General features: G+C 41.2%; 1 protein-coding gene across 3 annotated transcripts in view; it reads right to left on the minus strand.

Annotated features, from left to right (window-relative positions):
• SNX29 (sorting nexin 29) overlaps positions 1 to 18295 on the minus strand; it is an 825026-nt gene extending 806731 nt beyond the window's left edge. For all 3 annotated transcript variants that reach the window (XM_056806180.1, XM_056806179.1, XM_056806181.1), the window contains exon 1: positions 18152 to 18295. In XM_056806180.1, coding sequence (XP_056662158.1) covers positions 18152 to 18158 — 7 coding nt within the window. In that variant the 5' untranslated portion in view covers positions 18159 to 18295. The remainder of the gene's footprint in view (positions 1 to 18151) is intronic.
• Between the last annotated feature and the right edge of the window lie 905 nt (positions 18296 to 19200).

Raw genomic sequence — 19200 nt, forward strand, 5'->3', positions numbered from 1 at the left:
ATATTATCTGGCTTATTGATCTCACTTCCTATGGGTCCAATTGTCATTTCTATGCAGATGATTCTTAGATATATTTAACCAACCCTAACCTCCCTCCTGATTTCCATTCTTGAACCACCAACCCCATTGGACATCCTGCACTGACTCCTCCTAGAACCAACTCAAATATAACATATCCAAAACAGAACTCATTTTCTTTCCCTCAGAACCTTCCCCTCTTCTCAACTTCCTTAGTACTGCTAAGGGCACCACTATCCTCTCAATCTTCTAGACTCACTGTTATTCTTGCCTTCTTATTTGCACTCACCCTACATATCCAATTTGTTGCCAGGCTCTGCTGTTTCTGCCTTAACATTATAACTGTGTATGGGGTGCTCAGGGAGGAGTAATATCTTTGGTATGGAGGACTTGTCGTGCCCTCCTAGGGCAGCTCTCCAGCCTCTGACCCCCACCTGACACCCAGCTCTCACTTGTGGCTCCTAGTAGCTGGTAGCAGGCATCGGCCACACCCCAGGCAATGGCTTCCACAGGCCGGCTAAACCTTGTGAGGGTAGCCATCGGGTCGTCGTGGACCCCTGGTGAACCAGGGCTTTGCTCACCCAGCATGTGAAGACTGCTTCGGCTGAACAGACGGAAGAAACCAATAAGAAGGTTCAACGGCTGAGAGGGCAATGCAGCAAAGCACTGTGGAGTGCTTAGGGCATGTTGGAGCACAAAGGACAACACAGCCATCCAATGCAGCTGAGGAAGTCTCCAGGTGTAATGACTTTTCGTGCCACTGGACCCAGGCTTCCAATGCCGAGAGAGAGGGACTGTCTCTGCGCATCGACTTTTCCACTTAAATCTTCACGCACAAGTGTCTTTGTGCAAAAAAACGCACTAAGACAATCATCATCCTCGGTTACCGAGAGACTACTACTACTATTATAACTCCTATAAATCCCCTTCTCTTCAACTCAGACAGCTGCCACCCAAGTGCAGGTTGTCATTATCTCATGTCCAGACTACTGCTTAAGCTTTCTGGATGACTTTAGCCTCATGTCTCTCCCTACTCAAAGCTATCCTCCACTCAAACAAAATGCCACCACCACTCCTTCCCCATCAAGCCCATCAAGCCAACATGATTTTCCTAAAATGCAAATCTATGCCACCCTGTTTCCAGTGGCTCACTATTACTTCTGGAATAAATTAAAATAATCTGTTTATCTTTTAAAGACTTTTACAACCTGGCCCCCTCCTGTTTTCCAGTTTTATACTGTAGTCTCCTCCCTTCACTCTACAATTGAGTTTGCTTTCTGGCCCCCAAACATAACTCTTTCAACTCCATTCCTTTTCTTTTTCTTTAAAACTTTCACATTCTGTCTTAGAATCCACTAAGTATCAGTTCCAAGGCAGAAGAGCAATAAGGGTCACGCAATGGCTTGCCCAGGGTCACACAGCAAGGCAATGTCTAAGGTCAAATTGGAACCTAAAACCTCCTGCCTCCAGGCCTGACTCTCCTCCCAGTCCAAATTCAATTCCTTTTCACTGGCTATGTCTCATGCCTAGAATGCTTTCCCTCCTCATTTCTGCCTTCTGGCTTCTTTCAAAACCTACCTTCTACCAGGGGCCTTTCCCATTTCTCCCCACTGCTAGAGCCTTCCCCACCCCCACTTACACCATGTGTATATTGTATGTACACAGTTGTTTATGTGTTGTTTCCCTCCTTAGAATGTGAGTTTCTGACTTCCGGTCAAGATGGCGGCTTAGAGAAAGCTAAAGTTCAGATCTCCGGAAAACCCTTCCTGACCAATCTCAAACTATAAGCTCCTAAGGCGCCAAAATTCAAGACAATCAACAGCATAGACCCTGGGAATCCTCCTCCTGGACCTGGACCCGGATCAAAAGGTATGGCCCCCCTCAAAAGCCAGAACCCGAGATCACTTGGACCTAAGGGGTAGGAGCGCAGAGTCCAAGGCTCTGGGAAGCCGCAGCCCCGCCCCGCTCAGAGAGCAGGGTCATCGGAAACAACAACAACCCTCAGGGCCTTCTATCCAAGTCCCAGTGAAAGTCACTGCCCTCGGAGCTCCCCCCGCAGAGAGCAGGGTCGTCTGAAACAACAGCAACCCTCAGGGCGGGCAAGACAGCCTCACGGGCTGGATCCTGCTATCCAAGTCTCAGTGAAAGTCACTGCTCTCGGAGCTCCGGGAAGCCGCAGCCCATCCCCCTGCAGGCCGACGAAACAGCTTCATGGCCAGCTATTCTGAAGGCAACTTCCGGAAAGCAACCCGACCCAGAGAGCCGGGGGAGAGTGTGGCCCCCTGGTCCGACCCTTCCACTCCAGTTCCAGTGAGGCATACTCAATTTAACCCAGGGAAACCTCATAGAACCGACAATCTGCCCAGGACTAAAGCCTCTGAACACCAGATAGAGATAAGAAAAGCTAATCCTCCACATTCAGAGATGGCAAATTCCACAAAAGCACAGAAGCCCCAAAATACCAAGAAAAATAAGAAGAAAGGGGCGACTTTGGACACATTCTATGGAGCCAAAATACAAAATACAGAGGAGATAGAATATGATATACAAAAAAATGCTCCAAAATCTTCCAAAGGAAATGGAAACTCACCACAAACCCATGAAGAATTTGAATCAGAAATGACCAAAAAGATGGAAGCCTTCTGGGAGGAAAAGTTGGAAATAATGCAAAAGAAATTCACGCATCTACAAAACCGGTATGATGAAACTGAAAAGGAAAACCAGGCTTTAAAGGCCAGAATCAGGCAGCTGGAAGACAACGATCGTGTAAAAGAGCAAGAATTAATAAAGCAAAGCCAAAACACCAAGAAATTAGAAGAAAACATAAAATATCTCACCCACAAGGTGATAGATCTGGAAAATAGAGGGAGAAGAGATAATTTAAGAATAATTGGACTCCCAGAAAAGCCAGAAATAAACACCAAACTAGACATGGTGATACAAGATATAATCAAAGAAAATTGCCCAGAGATTCTAGAACAAGGGGGCAATACAGCCACTGACAGAGCTCACAGAACACCTTCTACACTAAACACCCAAAAGACAACTCCCAGGAATGTAATTGCCAAATTCCAAAGCTATCAAACAAAAGAAAAAATCCTACAGGAAGCCAGAAAAAGACAATTTAGATATAAAGGAATGCCAATCAGGGTCACACAAGACCTTGCAAGTTCTACTATGAATGATCGTAAGGCATGGAACATGATCTTCAGAAAGGCAAGAGAGCTGGGTCTCCAACCAAGAATCAACTACCCAGCAAAACTGACTATATACTTCCAAGGGAAAGTATGGGCATTCAACAAAATAGAAGATTTCCAACTTTTTGCAAAGAAAAGAACAGAGCTCTGTGGAAAGTTTGATACCGAAAATCAAAGAGCAAGGAATACCTGAAAAGGTAAATATTAAGGAAAGGGGAAAAATGTTATCTTCTTCTTTTACTCAAACTTTCTTCTATAAGGACTACATTTATATCAATCTATGTATACTAATATGTGGGGAAAATGTAATGTATAAATAGGGGGTAAAGAAAGACCAAATAGAATAATCTTTCTCACACAAAGATTCACATGGGAAGGGGAGGGGAAGAAAACTCCTATAAGAAGGAAAGGAAGAGAAGGGTTTTTTTTTTCTTAAACCTTAATCTCAGGGATATCAACTCTGAGAGGGAAAAACATCCAGATCCATTGGGATCTTGAATTCTATCTTACCCAACAAGGGTAGGGAGAAGGGAAAACCGGGGGGGGGGGGGGGGGGGAGGGAGAACAAAAAGGGAGGGAAAGAGAGGGGGGAGGGGGAGGGAAGAAAAAGGGAGGGACTAAAAAGGGAAACATCAAGGGAGGGGACAAGGGGCACTGATTCAAAGTAAATCACTGGACTAAAAGGTAGAGCCGAAGAAGAAAAGGTTAGAATTAGGGAAGGCTATCAAAATGCCAGGGAGTCCACAAATGACAATCATAACTTTGAACGTGAATGGGATGAACTCACCCATAAAACGTAGACGAATAGCAGAATGGATTAGAATCCAAAACCCTACCATATGTTGTCTTCAAGAAACACACATGAGGCGGGTTGACACCCACAAGGTCAGAATCAAAGGATGGAGTAAGACCTTCTGGGCCTCAACTGATAGAAAGAAGGCAGGAGTGGTAATCATGATATCTGATAAAGCCAATGCAAAAATAGACCTGATCAAAAGGGATAGGGAAGGTAATTATATTTTGTTAAAAGGGACTCTAGACAATGAGGAAATATCATTAATCAACATGTATGCACCAAATAATAGAGCACCCAAATTTCTAATGGAGAAACTAGGAGAATTGAAGGGAGAAATAGACAGTAAAACCATATTAGTGGGAGACTTAAACCAACCATTATCAAATTTAGATAAATCAAATCAAAAAATAAATAAGAAAGAGTTAAAGAAGTGAATGAAATCTTAGAAAAATTAGAATTAATAGACATATGGAGAAAAATAAATAGGGATAAAAAGGAATACACCTTCTTCTCAGCACCACATGGCACATTCACAAAAATTGACCATACATTAGGTCACAGAAACATAGCCCACAAATGAAGAAAAGCAGAAATAATGAATGCAGCCTTCTCAGATCACAAGGCAATAAAAATAATGATTAGTAATGGTACATGGAAAACCAAATCTAAAACCAATTGGAAATTAAACAATATGATACTCTAAAACCATTTAGTTAAAGAAGAAACCATAGAAACAATTAATAATTTCATCGAGGAAAATGACAATAGCGAAACATCCTTTCAAACCTTTTGGGATGCAGCCAAAGCGGTAATCAGAGGTAAATTCATATCCCTGAATGCTTATATTAACAAACAAGGGAGAGGAGAGATCAATCAATTGGAAATGCAAATGAAAAAACTCGAAAGCGATCAAATTAAAACCCCCCAGCAGAAAACCAAACTAGAAATCCTAAAAATTAAGGGAGAAATTAATAAAATCGAAAGTGACAGAACTATTGAGCTAATAAACAAGACTAGAAGCTGGTACTTTGAAAAAACAAACAAAATAGACAAAGTACTGGTCAATCTAATTTAAAAAAGGAAGGAAGAAAAGCAAATTAACAGCATCAAAGATGAAAAGGGGGACAGCACCTCCGATGAAGATGAAATTAAGGCAATCATTAGAAATTACTTTGCCCAATTATATGGCAATAAATACACCAATTTAGGAGAAATGGATGAATATATACAAAAATACAAATTGCCTAGACTAACAGAAGAGGAAATAGAATTCTTAAATAATCCCATATCAGAAATTGAAATCCAACAAGCCATCAAAGAACTTCCTAAGAAAAAATCCCCAGGGCCTGATGGATTCACCAGTGAATTCTATCAAACATTCAGAGAACAGTTAATCCCAATACTATACAAACTATTTGACATAATAAGCAAAGAGGGAGTTCTACCAAACTCCTTTTACGACACAAACATGGTACTGATTCCAAAACCAGGCAGGTCAAAAACAGAGAAAGAAAACTATAGGCCAATATCCCTAATGAATATAGATGCAAAAATCTTAAATAGGATACTAGCAAAAAGACTCCAGCAAGTGATCAGAAGGATCATTCACCATGATCAAGTAGGATTCATACCAGGGATGCAGGGCTGGTTCAACATTAGGAAAACCATCCACATAATTGACCACATCAACAAGCAAACTAGCAAGAACCACATGATTTTCTCAATAGATGCAGAAAAAGCATTTGATAAAATACAACACCCATTCCTATTAAAAACACTAGAAAGCATAGGAATAGAAGGGTCATTCCTAAAAATAATAAACAGTATATATCTAAAACCATCAGCTAATATCATCTGCAATGGGGATAAACTAGATGCATTCCCAATAAGATCAGGAGTGAAACAAGGATGCCCATTATCACCTCTACTATTTGACATTGTACTAGAAACACTAGCAGTAGCAATTAGAGAAGATAAAGGAATTGAAGGCATCAAAATAGGCAAGGAGGAGACCAAGTTATCACTCTTTGCGGATGACATGATGGTCTACTTAAAGAATCTTAGAGATTCAACCAAAAAGCTATTTGAAATCATCAACAACTTTAGCAAAGTTGCAGGATACAAAATAAACCCACATAAATCATCAGCTTTTCTATATATCTCCAACACAGCTCAGCAGCAAAAACTAGAAAGAGAAATCCCATTCAAAATCATCTTAGACAAAATAAAATACCTAGGAATCTATCTCCCGAGAAAAACACAGGAACTATATGAACACAACTACAAAATACTCGCCACACAACTAAAACTAGACTTGAGCAAATGGAAAAACATTAACTGCTCATGGACAGGACGAGCCAATATAATAAAAATGACCATCCTACCCAAACTTATTTATCAATTTAATGCCATACCCATGGAACTCCCAAAATACTTCTTCACCGATTTAGAAAAAAACATAACAAAGTTCATTTGGAAGAACAAAAGATCAAGGATATCCAGGGAAATAATGAAAAAAAACACATATGATGGGGGCCTTGCAGTCCCTGACCTTAAACTATATTACAAAGCAGCAGTCATCAAAACAATTTGGTACTGGCTAAGAAACAGAAAGGAAGATCAGTAGAATAGACTGGGGGAAAGCGACCTCAACAAGAAAGTGTACGATTAACCCAAAGATCCCAGCTTTTGGGACAAAAATCCACTATTCGACAAAAACTGCTGGGAAAATTGGAAGACAGTGTGGGAGAGACTAGGAATAGATCAATACCTCACACCCTACACCAAGATAAATTCAAAATGGGTGAGTGACTTAAACATAAAGAAGGAAACCATAAGTAAATTGGGTAAACACAGAATAGTATACATGTCAGACCTTTGGGAGGGGAAAGACTTTAAAACCAAGCAAGACATAGAAAGAATCACAAAATGTAAAGTAAATAATTTTGACTACATCAAACTAAAAAGCTTTTGTACAAACAAAACCAATGTAACTAAAATCAGAAGGGAAACAACAAATTGGGAAAAAATCTTCATAGAAACCTCTGACAAAGGTTTAATTACTCAAATTTATAAAGAGCTAAATCAACTGTACAAAAAATCAAGCCATTCTCCAATTGATAAATGGGCAAGGGACATGGATAGGCAGTTCTCAGATAAAGAAATCAAAACTATTAACAAGCATATGAAGAAGTGTTCTAAATCTCTTATAATCAGAGAGATGCAAATAAAAACAACTCTGAGGTATCACCTCACACCTAGCAGATTGGCTAACATAACAGCAAAGGAAAGTAATGAATGCTGGAGGGGATGTGGCAAAGTAGGGACATTAATTCATTGCTGGTGGAGTTGTGAACTGATCCAACCATTCTGGAGGGCAATTTGGAACTATGCCCAAAGGGCGACAAAAGAATATCTACCCTTTGATCCAGCCATAGCACTGCTGAGATAATGGACAAAAAGACTTGTACAAAAATATTCATAGCTGCGCTCTTTGTGGTGGCCAAAAACTGGAAAACGAGGGGATGCCCATCAATTGGGGAATGGCTGAGCAAATTGTGGTATATGTTGGTGATGGAATAGTATTGTGCTAAAAGGAATAATAAAGTGGAGGAGTTCCATGGAGACTGGAACAACCTCCAGGAAGTGATGCAGAGCAAGAGGAGCAGAACCAGGAGAACATTGTACACAGAGACTAATACATTGTGGTATAATCGAACGTAATGGACTTCTCCATTAGTGGCGATGTAATGTCCCTGAACAATTTGCAGGGATCCAGGAGAAAAAAACACCATTCATAAGCAAAGGATAAGCAATGGAGTGGAAACATCGAGGAAAAGCAACTGCCTGAATACAGAGGTTGAGGGGACATGACAGAGGAGAGACTCTAAATGAACACTCTAATGCAAATACTATCAACAAAGCAATGGGTTCAAATCAAGAAAACATCTAATGCCCAGTAGACTTACGCGTCGGCTATGGGGGTTGGGGGGGAGGAAAAGAAAATGATCTATGTCTTTAACGAATAATGCTTGGAAATGATCAAATAAAATATATTTTAAAAAAAAAGAACGTGAGTTTCTAGTGTAAGATAAGAGATCATGTTTTTGTTTTCTTTGTACTCCCAATACTTTGCCCAATGTCTGGCACATAGCTTCATAAATGCTTCCTGACAAATACAAGAAATAAATGAAATCCAATATTTCTTAACCTTAAGAGAAAGATTCAAGTATTTCTGCATATCAGATTCTTAAAAATGAATTTTATTTTAGGTAACATGGGTCATTAAAGCCTTTTTCATTGGAATAGAAAGAACAAGAGATTTGCAGGTCTTGAGTTCTAGGTCATCTGTTCACCACTTATGTGACACTTGCACAAGTCACTTAAGTTTTTTCTGAGCCTCAGTTTTCCTGTCCTATAACTATAATCTATAATTCATAAAGTTGTTTTGGAGAAAATACTTTTAAAATGTGATCTTACTAATACTGAGACTGAGCTCATCTGATTTTGTACTATCATAATCTTCAGGTCAAAATGAATTTCACCACCACAGATGAAGAGGGAGGGTGAAGCCCTTTACATTTAATTTTACAGCCCTGAATCCTTGATTAACAATATTACTAGTTCCAGATCACTGTTTCCTGTGTTCTATTTCAAATAAATAATAAAAAGTACCACATATTTTCCCTGATAACAATATCAGCATTCTCTTTCCAAATCTTAATAATGGTCTATAGAAAATAATATTTTCAATATCAAATTTTTTCAAAGTACTTTTTTTGTTTAAGGCTTTTGGGATTTTTCTTATTGCAGATTTTTTCCCATTATTTGTTTTTTAGGTTAATGGCATCCTTTCTTTTATGTTTGGGATGATCAGGTCAACTTTCGACAATTTTCCTTTTCTCTTGTACTGGACTAAGGTCAGTTTTATTTACCATTGTCAAATAATAGCAGAGTGTTGAGGGTCCAAACTGGGACGTTTAATACTATCATCTTCGGCTGAATGAAAGCAATGGAAACTTTCCTAAGTATAAAGACTTTACATGTATCTCATTTGATACTTAAAAGAACACCAAGAAGAAAAATATTATCAACTCCATTTTATACATAAGGGAGGTTTTCAAATCTGGTCTCAGATACTTCCCAGCTGTGTGACCCTAGGCAAGTCACCAACCCCTACCACTCTTCTGCCTTTGAACCAATACACAGTATTGATTACAAGATGGAAGGAAAGGGTTTTAAAAGAAAAAAAGTGTACATAATGTAGGTCCAAAGGGTTTAAATTCTACTTCAGACATGTCAAATTTGAGATAAGATCTCTAAGTGAAGACATCCAGCAGGTACTGGTGATTCAAGTCTAGAGCTCAGGGAACAAATAAGGATTAGATATATGGATATGGGAGTCATCTGTAGAAATCATCAAATCCAAAAGAGTTGATGAGGTGACCAAGAAAAATGTAGGGAAAGAAAAGGGCAGGGGATCCAGGACCTAGGATGGAGCATATGCTCAGAAAATGAGACAGATTATGATCACATTTAAGTGACTTGTGCAATGTCCCATAAGTGGTGAATGGGTGACCTAGAATTCAAGACCTGCAAATATATTGTTCTTTCGATTCCAAAGAAAAAGACTCTAATGACCCATGTTATCAGTATAAATATTTGAAACTTTCTCTTAATGTTAAGAAATATTGTATTTCATTTATTTTTTTTGTGCCTGCTAGCAAGGAAGAGGGAGGAGAACAAGTGATGAGACAGGTCAGGAACTGTAGAAAGCTGGTCACCACACCTGAAGGAAGAGAGGGTATTTGTGAGAAAGAGTATCCTATTCAAAGAAACAGGTTATGGGGAAACTCCTAGCCCATGATGGCAAAGCTTTTAGAGACCAAGTGCCCAAACTGCAATCTTCACACCACATGTGAGCCATCCCCTTACCCCAGACAGAAGGAGGAAGCTCTCTCATTGGACTGTTAGGCAGAGGGGCAGGTGATGTGAAGGATGTTCTCAGTAACATGTGGAGAGGGGAAGGGGAGCAGCCCCCTCCGATACATGTGCCATAGGTTCATCAACAAAGACCTAGCCAAACTCCGCTTCTCCAAACTCCCCAAGTTAGGCTAACAAGCCATGTCCTTTTTCTATAAGGTCCTGTCAGGTTATACAGATGTAAAACAAATTAGAATTTGTTGGCACTATGGGGGAACTTCAATATTTCTCAAAGCAGAGAAGTCCCTATACTCACATCTAAGACATCTAAAACAGCTCCCAAATTCCCTTAAACATGGCCAACTCCAGAAAAGAAAGGCAAGGAAACTCCTAATGCATATTTCCACTCCTTGAGCCCCTCCAATAAAAGTACTTAATATCCTACCATTGAAAACCACTCTCAGCCAAAGGAATTAATTTGATTAGAACATTCAAAAAATGTAAAGTGCTAATTCTTCAATACTTTGTAAATAAAGTATATATTTCTGATCCTGATACTAAAAGTCCTCTGCAATCTGATTTCTGTTCTTTCTGATCCTGGTACTTAAGGACCTCTATAATTTGAATCTAATCTATCTTTACAATGTTATTTCATGTCACTCTATATATACTAACTTCTATTCAAACTGAACTACTACAATTCTCACTGTGTCCTCTACTATATCCTTTTCTTCCATCCCGCTATCCCAGGTACTAGGAATGAACTTCTTCCTTCCCCTCTCTACCCAAAACAAACTTTCAGTCAATAAGTATTCTTTACATGCTTACTGTATAACACACACTGGAGACACAAAGAAAAAGCAAAAACAGTTCCTGCCCTAAAGGAACTTATATTCTAATGAGGAAAGGTAATACATAAATAAATCAGTATATAAGAGATACATACAGAGTAGAGAGAAAGTAGAGGAGAAAAGGGAAAACCTTAGAGGGAAAACTACTATACAGGGATTAGAAGAGGGTAGAGACTGAGTCTAGAAAAGCCTCCTACAGAGGCAGTCAAGATAGCGGTGTAGAGGCAGCAAAAGTTCAGATCTCTGAAAACCCTTCCTTACCAATTACAAACTAAATGCTCCTAGGGGACTGAAAATCAAACCTAACAACACAGAGCCAAGGAATCCTCCTGCTGGAGTCAACTTAAAAAGTATGCCCCCCCAAAAGCCAGAATTCGAGAACACTAGGGCTTAAGAGGAAGGAAGAAGGAAGATCCCAGGACCCCTCCCCTACCTAGAGTGCTAAACCTCCAGCAGCAGTTAGAACCTCTGGGCAGGCAAGGGTACTGATATGGAGGGAGTACCTTGCAGGCAAAGCTGTGCCAGGCCCAGGGAGTCAAACACAGGTGGGGAAGCAGTTGGAGGAGAAGCTCAGAGCACAGAGCCGGAGCCTAGTTGCAGCAGCTGAGACACTCCATATCCCCTACCCCTTCCCAAGGTTTTGGCCTCAGGACACATCCAGCTCAACCCAGATGAACTTAATCCCATCAAGGCCTTCAGAGGGCAGGGAAGCTCAAGCTCCAACACTACACACACACACACACACACACACACACACACACACACACACACACACACAGACTGTGCTGAGAGATTTGCTGACAAAGCTGCAAGGGTGAAGGCTGAGAAAAAGCCCAAAACCACAAAAAAATGAGAGAAGCAAGAACACAGGAAACTGCAGGGAGTAAAGAAGGGGTAAATATAAGCAAACAAGAGAAAAAGAAAAAAGAAATTACAATTGACAGGTTTTATCCAGGCAATGAACAAAAAGCAAACGGAACAGAAAAGGATGAGGGAACACCAAACAAAAAAACAGAACCCCAGCGAATTTGATATAGGCTTTGGAAGAACTCAAAATACAATTCAAAACACAATTAAGAGAGGCTGAAGACAACTGGGAAAAGAACTTAAAAAGCAAGATAAGTCATCTGGAAATAGAAAACAGTGTCTTGAAAGCCAAAATTAATCAGCTTGAAAATGAAGCAAAGGAGATGAAAGATGAGGCAAAGAAGATGAAAGATAAGGCAAAGGAGATGAAAGATGAGGCAAAGAAAATGAAAGATGAGGCAAAGAGGATGAAAGATGACCTCGAAAGAAAATCAGACCAGAAGGAGAAAGTTGACCAAAATGCCAAGGATGAAATCTAATCTTTAAAAACCAGAATACAATTAGAAGCAAATTATTTCACAAGGCAGCAGGACACTATAAAACAAAATCAAAAGAATGAAAAAATTGAGGAAAATATGAAGCACCTCATTCACAAAACAGAAGATTTAGAAAATCATTCCAGGAGAGACAACTTAAGAATCATTGGTCCACAGGAAGACCATGACAAAAGAAAATCCTCCTACAGAAGATGGTGTTTAAACCAATTCTAAAAGGAAAGCAAAGATTAAGAGAGTAAGTGAAGAGAAAGAGAGTATTCCAAGCAGGGAGCACTAGGTGCAAAGGTACAGAGATGAGAGAAAGAAGTTTCTTTCATATGCAAGAATGGTACATAAGCCTGAATGGCTAGGATATAAGGTATGTGAAGAGGAAATATTGTGCAATATGACTAGAAAGATAAGAAGGGACCAGGTGGGAAAGGGGGAAGGAGTTTTAAAGGTAAAAGAAACATAATTTTATCCTAAGAGTTAAAAAAAACTATAGATGAATGTTCTTACTGAATATTGATGCAAAAATTTTAAATAAAACATTTTATCCTGGAAGTTATAGGAAGTCTTAGAGTATGCAGCTGAGTAAAAACATGGAATGAGAGGACCAAGACATAAGAAACAATCTACAAAAATTATTGTCTTTCCATTTTTTCTAAGCCACAGCTCAAGTCCTACCTCCACCACAACGTCATCTAATAGGCTTCCCATTTAAAATTGATCTTTCTCTCATAGGGGACAGCTGGATGGCTCAGTGAATTGAAAGCTAGGCCCAGAGACAGGAGGTCTTGGGTTCAAATCTGGCCTCAGACCCTTCCTAGTTATGTGGCCTTCATTTGAGTCACTTAACCCCCATTGCCTAGCCTTTACCATTCTTCTGCCTTGGAACCAATACACAATATTGATTCTAAGATGGAAGGTAAGGGTAAATAAACAAACAAATAAATAACTAAATAAATAAAGCCCATCTCTCCTTCCCTCCATGTTTTATGGAACTTGCCTTCCTTTTCTATATTTATGAGAAAGTTGGCCTAGATGAGTGATGGCAAACCTTCTAGACACCAACTGCCCAAACTGCACCCTCATGCCTCATGTGAGCCCCACCACACCACACCCCCTTGCCATTATGTTACCCCAGAGAGGGGAAGGAAGAAGTGTTCCCATTGGGCTGCTGGGCAGAGAAGTGGGTCATGGGAGAAATATCCTCAGGTGTGGGGAGAGGGGAAAGGAAGCAGACCCCTCTGGCACGTGTGTCATAGATTTGCCAACAAGGGCCTAGATGGTCTTAGAGGCATCTTCAAATTCTAAATCTGTGATCACACTGCCTTGCATCAGAATTTTATTTGTGCAGACATCTGTTCTCTCCATTAGAATTACAAACTCCTTAAAATTAGCAGGTATAATTCTTGCGTTGTGTTTCATGTATACCACATACACACGTAATCAATGCTTGTTAATATGAATCAGAATCATTTCAAGTCCTATATTCCACATGAGGCTAATAAATTCCATTTCACACTAACTTACTTTCTCTAAACATATAGTGGAATTATTTTCTTTCTCATATAGCTTAGAGTATCTTTTTATTTTTTTAAACCCTTATCTTCTGCCTTAGAATCAATACTATGTAATGGTTCCAAAGGCAGAAGAGTAATAAGAGGTAGGCAATGGGGGTTAAGTGACTTGCCCAGGGTCACACAGTTTGAACCTAGGACCTCCCATCTCTAGGTCAGGCTTTCAATCCACTGAACCACCCAGCTGCTCCCCTTAGCATGTCTTAATGTTAAAAAGCAACAAATCCACATCATAGATGAGTAATATTGGTATCGTGCTGGCCAAATTAAAGTACACCTATTTCATTTCTATTAAGGTCTGGTAGACTACAAAAATGGAAAATGACATGGAGTCATGCTATTTGGTAGGCAATGTATTTTGGAGAAGGGGAGATTTTGTTGGGAAATGCCTGTCCAAAAACAATAAATATGTCAATAAAAATAAATTATGTGCTATCCTGTTCTCTGCTTAAAGTATATATATATATGCATATATATACATATATATGATTAGTCAAAAACTATAATAATGATATAACAACTTATTTAGCTTTTCAAAATTTACTTTTACTTCTCTCCAACCTCCATTCCTGACTCTATGGACTTTGTCTGACATGCCACAGCAGCCTTCTGAGCCTGAAAATTCACTTTGCTCCTGCAACCTCATCCTCTGATTGGCGAGTTCCCCCTAGAACCTACATTTTAAGGACCATGTTCAGATCAGTCATGCCTTTATTACTCTCCAAGCTCCACTCCTGATTCTTCTTAGCTTCCTTTTATATGTTGTCTTCCCACATTGGAACAGAAGCTCCTAGATATCACAGACTTTTTGTTTGTATTTATATTCCCTATGGCTAGCAAAGTGCCTGGCACATAGTAAGCCCTTAATAAATGTTTCTGGGCTTATCTTTACAAAGCATAATACATACATCATCTAATTACAACTCACAACAACCTACTACAGTTATTAATATCTATGTTACAGATGAGGAAGCTGAAGGTTGGATAGGTTAAGTAATTTCATCATCATCTAGTTTAGGGCGTGACCCCTTCTCATACATCTACTAGGTACCAGGCACTAGTGCTAAGTGAAGTGCTAAGTACTTCACAAATAACTATTCATTTGATGGTATTATTATGTGCCAAACACCTCCAAGCACCAGAGATACAAATATAAAAGCAGAAAATTCCTGGCTTTAAGAAGTTTATATTCTCATAGAGAGAGACCACATATAAGAGAATGGTGTCAATGGAAAGTTTTTGTGAAAGTATAAATTAAGCTTGAAAGCTTTAATTATGAAAAGTGATTTTAATAAAGTATGCATGGAAACAAAATTAATCTATTAATTATTCAGAACAGTTTTGGACATTGACTAAATTAACAACTATAACTGATTCCTGAAGAGTACACTTTTCACAGGCACTACAATTCAAAAATGTTATTTTTTTTAAACCTACAGCATCAGCTATTCCCAGGAAGTCTCCTATCCAAGTACTAACCAAGTCAATAGACAAATACTGCTCTTAAAAGAAAAGAATAAAATGCATATAAACTGAAACTCTCTGTCTCTCTCTCTTCCCTCCCCCCTCCTTCCCTTTACAAGAGAAATCAATCCTTAAAAATTGTTGCATTACAAAAGAGAGAAATGTATTAACCCATAAATTGCTACATCACACAGCCTCTCTTAGGTCATATCAAGAGATTATCAATAGACATATCAATAGACTTCATAAAAAGCTAAAGCAAGTAAATAGATGTCATTATCCTTAAAGACAAAATACAAAAAAAGAAAAAAATATGCACATATAGGCAAAAGCTATATATTTTTTTTAAATCCTATCCCAGGTCAGCTGAGGCAAATCAGTGACAGATACACACCACACACACACACACACACACACACACACACACACACACACACACACACACACAATTGTTTTCCTGAGTCACTCCCATCTCCAGACACACAAACACTCAGGAATGACTTAGCAACAAAACAAGAGCAGGATACTTCACAGTTCAAGAACAAGTAGAGACTGTAGCCAAATCAAGGCACCAAAACCTACAGCCCAGCCAAAAATAAATCCAATGTCAGCTTCCTGCTTCACCACACAACCCAAGAACCTTAGGGTGGAAGGCCCTAAAACTCAATCCTAGCTAAAGGGGATGACAGAAGATAGGAGGAAAAGGGTAGTGATGATCAGTAATGCCAAACTCTGGGCAAGAAATGAAGGGTAATTGAGTAGAGTGGCCAACTCCTGAAACTGTTGGAGCTTGGTTAAGAAAATGTTAGTATGACTGAACAACTAGACTGCCCAAAGAACAACTTCAAAGAGAAGGAAGAGATAAGGGAGTGGACAGAAGAGCAAATGGGAAAAACATGAGCCTCGGCAATCAAGCAACTGGAAGGCTGAGAGTGACTGGTAAACAGGGTGAAACAACCAGGGTGTATTTCAAAGAAGGAAGTCAGTCAAAAAGAGGGGACTAAAAAGCAGAAGAGATAACCAAGAGTAATTTGGGAGCATAAAGGAACAAATGGGCCGGGAAGAACTGAGGAACTGAGGAGCAGCAATCCGGGGAAAAGGGAAGTAGATGATTCTAGGAGTAGAAAATTAGAAAATTTGGGGAAGGGACCCAGAAGGATGAAATCATTGGGGGGACTAGGAAGCAGAAGGGTCAAGACACACAAGGCAAGGGACCTGAGGAAAAGAGTCAGATGACTAGGAAAGCACTAGAGAGTAAAGAGGATCAGACAAGTGGAAGGGCTGAGAAGTTGGGGGTCATATAACTAGGGAGCCCTGGAAAGTAGAGCATAAACACAGAAGCATCATGTGGGAAGTGAGAGGTTAGACAACTGAAGGACCTGGGGTCAGATGACTGGAAGGAGACTGGGGAGTGGGAGGGTCAAAAAACAAAGAGGGCTTGAGAAGCAGAGGATAAACACATGGGAATCCTGGGGAAAGGGGGAGATCAGACATGTGAGGAGTCTGGGAAACTAAGGGTCAAAAGTCTGAGGACTAGGAGTGTCAAAGAAGAAAGACCAGGAGCAGGAGGGTCAGATAGCTAGAAGAGACTAGAAAATTAAAGATTAAACAACTGGAGGTACTGGGAAACTAGGGGTCCTATCACAAAGAGGGCCTGGGAAGCAGGAGGCAAACACATGTTGATCATGGGGAGCAGAGAGGCAAGATATGTAGTGGGTCTGGGAAGCCGGTCAGAGGGAGGATACTAGGAGGGTCAGTGAAGTAGAAAACTGAGAAGAGGATTCCTGAGAAGCAGAGGACAAACACACGGGACCTGGGGAGCAGGGGGTGGGGTTCAGACATGTGGGGGATCTGGGAAGCAGGAAGTCAAATGACTGAGAGAAAACTAAAGAATATGAAGATAAGACAAGTAGAAAGACTGGGAAGATATTAGGGAGGAGGAGGGTCAAATAAGTAGGGCTGGTTAGCAGGAGATGAGAGAAATGAAAAGATTGGAGAAACTGAGGGTCAAATAACTAAGGGTACCTGGGAAGCAGGGAGTAAACACATGAGGATCAAGGTGAGTACATATGGGGGAGGAGGGCAGTCTGGGAAGCTAGGGTTGGTCAGATGCCTGAGAAGATCCTGGAGAGCAGAAGGATCACAAAAGTATTAGAACTGTAAATTTGAGAATTGAATAACTAAAGGCCCCTGGGGAGCAGGTTATAACACATGGGGGCCATGGGGAGCAGAGAAAGGCTAGAGAAGTGAAAGGGCTAGGAAGGTGGAGGTCAGATGACTAGAAGGATACTAGGGAGTAGGAGAATTAAGCTAGTAGGCCTGGGAGATTGGGGGTAACATACTCCAAGAGACTAGGGAGCAGGGATTAGATATGTAGTGGGGTCCCAGGGTGCAGGCACTCACACATGTAGGGTCCTGGAAAGCAGAAGGGTCAGTCATGTCAGGGTCCTAGAGAGCAGGGGTCAGGCGTGTGTGGGTCCTGGGAGGAAGGGATTAGACATGTGCAGGGATCCCAGAGAACAGAGGCTCAGATATGGGAGGGTCCTGGGAAGCAGAAGGTTTGGACATGTAGGGGTCCTGGGGAGTAGAGGTCAGTCATGTGGGGGTCCTGGGAGGAAAGAAGAGAGGCACTGGGGATCCCGGGGATCAAAGGTTGAAACATATGAGAGTCTCAGGGAGCGGAGTCGAAGATCCTCCACGGTCCTGAGCAGGGGGCTGACAAATCGGGGTTCCAGAAAGCAGAGGTCAGTCATGTGGATAGTCATGTGGTTTTGGGGAGCAGTGGTCAGACGAGTGGGGCTCACGCTGAGCAGCCCCGGGAGCAAGTGACAGATACAGGTGGAGTGAGAGGCAGGAGCCGGTGACAGCGGAGGGGCCGCAAATAATTGTCCAGCCGAGGGCTGGCCCCTCGGTCCCTCGGTCCCCCGGCCCCGGGCTCCAGGTGGAAGGGCAGCACGGGGCGGGCCCCGCCACTCACCGCTCATCCTGCCGGTGCCGCCTCCACCGCCGCTGCTGCTGCTCGGGGCCCGGCCCGGGTAGGGGGGTAGGGGGTAAGGCGGGAGGGGGCGGGAGAGAGACGGAGACACACACACACCGCGCCAGCCCCGCCCCGGAAATGAAGTGCCGCCGGCTGCAAGCCCCGCCCTCTGACCCGGAACGTAAATATCTGCTTCGCTAGGGCTCGGAGCCGACAGTGCTCAGGACAGCCCCTTGGATTCTTAATCCTCTTCTAGACTGGGCTATCGGAGGCAAGTGAGGGAACTTGAGGGGAGAAAGTGGTCGAGAAATCTCCAAGCACGGAAGATGTGGGAAAGGGGCATCTACCCTTCCCCACGAGGGATTGCATGAATGTAGTTAAAGGGAGAAGGAGGGGAAGTTCTCTTCTGAGTAAAACTAGGGTAAGCAGTTTCGGGGCCGTGGGCTTGACAGTGGAGAATGACCTCCAGGGCGTTTAGAGGAATTAGAGACTGGAGGAAGCTGCATTAATTTATGAGTAAATGAATTGCTACCTTAATGGAGCCCGAAAGTACTGAAAGGCTGGGAAGAGGGGGAAGAGCTGAGAGTTACATTTCAATTGAGCAAGAAGGTAGTATGCGCCTACTGTGTGCGCAGCCCTGAGTTACACCCTAAAACAGATACTCATACTCAAGGAAGGATCATAGGTAATCCACCTTTAATATCACAGATCACAACGTCTCCGGAGTCTCGCCCTGCTCAACTCCGTCCAAGCTCATGTCCTCCCCTAAATCTTTCAGGGGAGACACTCAGCTGCCTTGATGATGGAGCTCTTGTGACATTACATGTATTTAAAGTTTGCAAGCAAATGATCCATCATTTGTTCCCCTAGTTAAACATTTCTCTAATGAAATCCATTATGCTCCTTCTCTTACCCAATTCTATGGTGATATGTAAACCTACCTTTTCCACTTTAATTCTTTGAAGACTGTGCTATTATATGACGTCTTGGGAAGAAAATTGATGTAAAAGAGTAGAACTTTGTTTCATGAGAAATTTGGAGTCATTAAA

Source organism: Monodelphis domestica, chromosome 7 (genome assembly GCF_027887165.1).
Source record: "Monodelphis domestica isolate mMonDom1 chromosome 7, mMonDom1.pri, whole genome shotgun sequence".
NCBI classification, from domain to species: Eukaryota; Metazoa; Chordata; class Mammalia; order Didelphimorphia; family Didelphidae; genus Monodelphis; species Monodelphis domestica.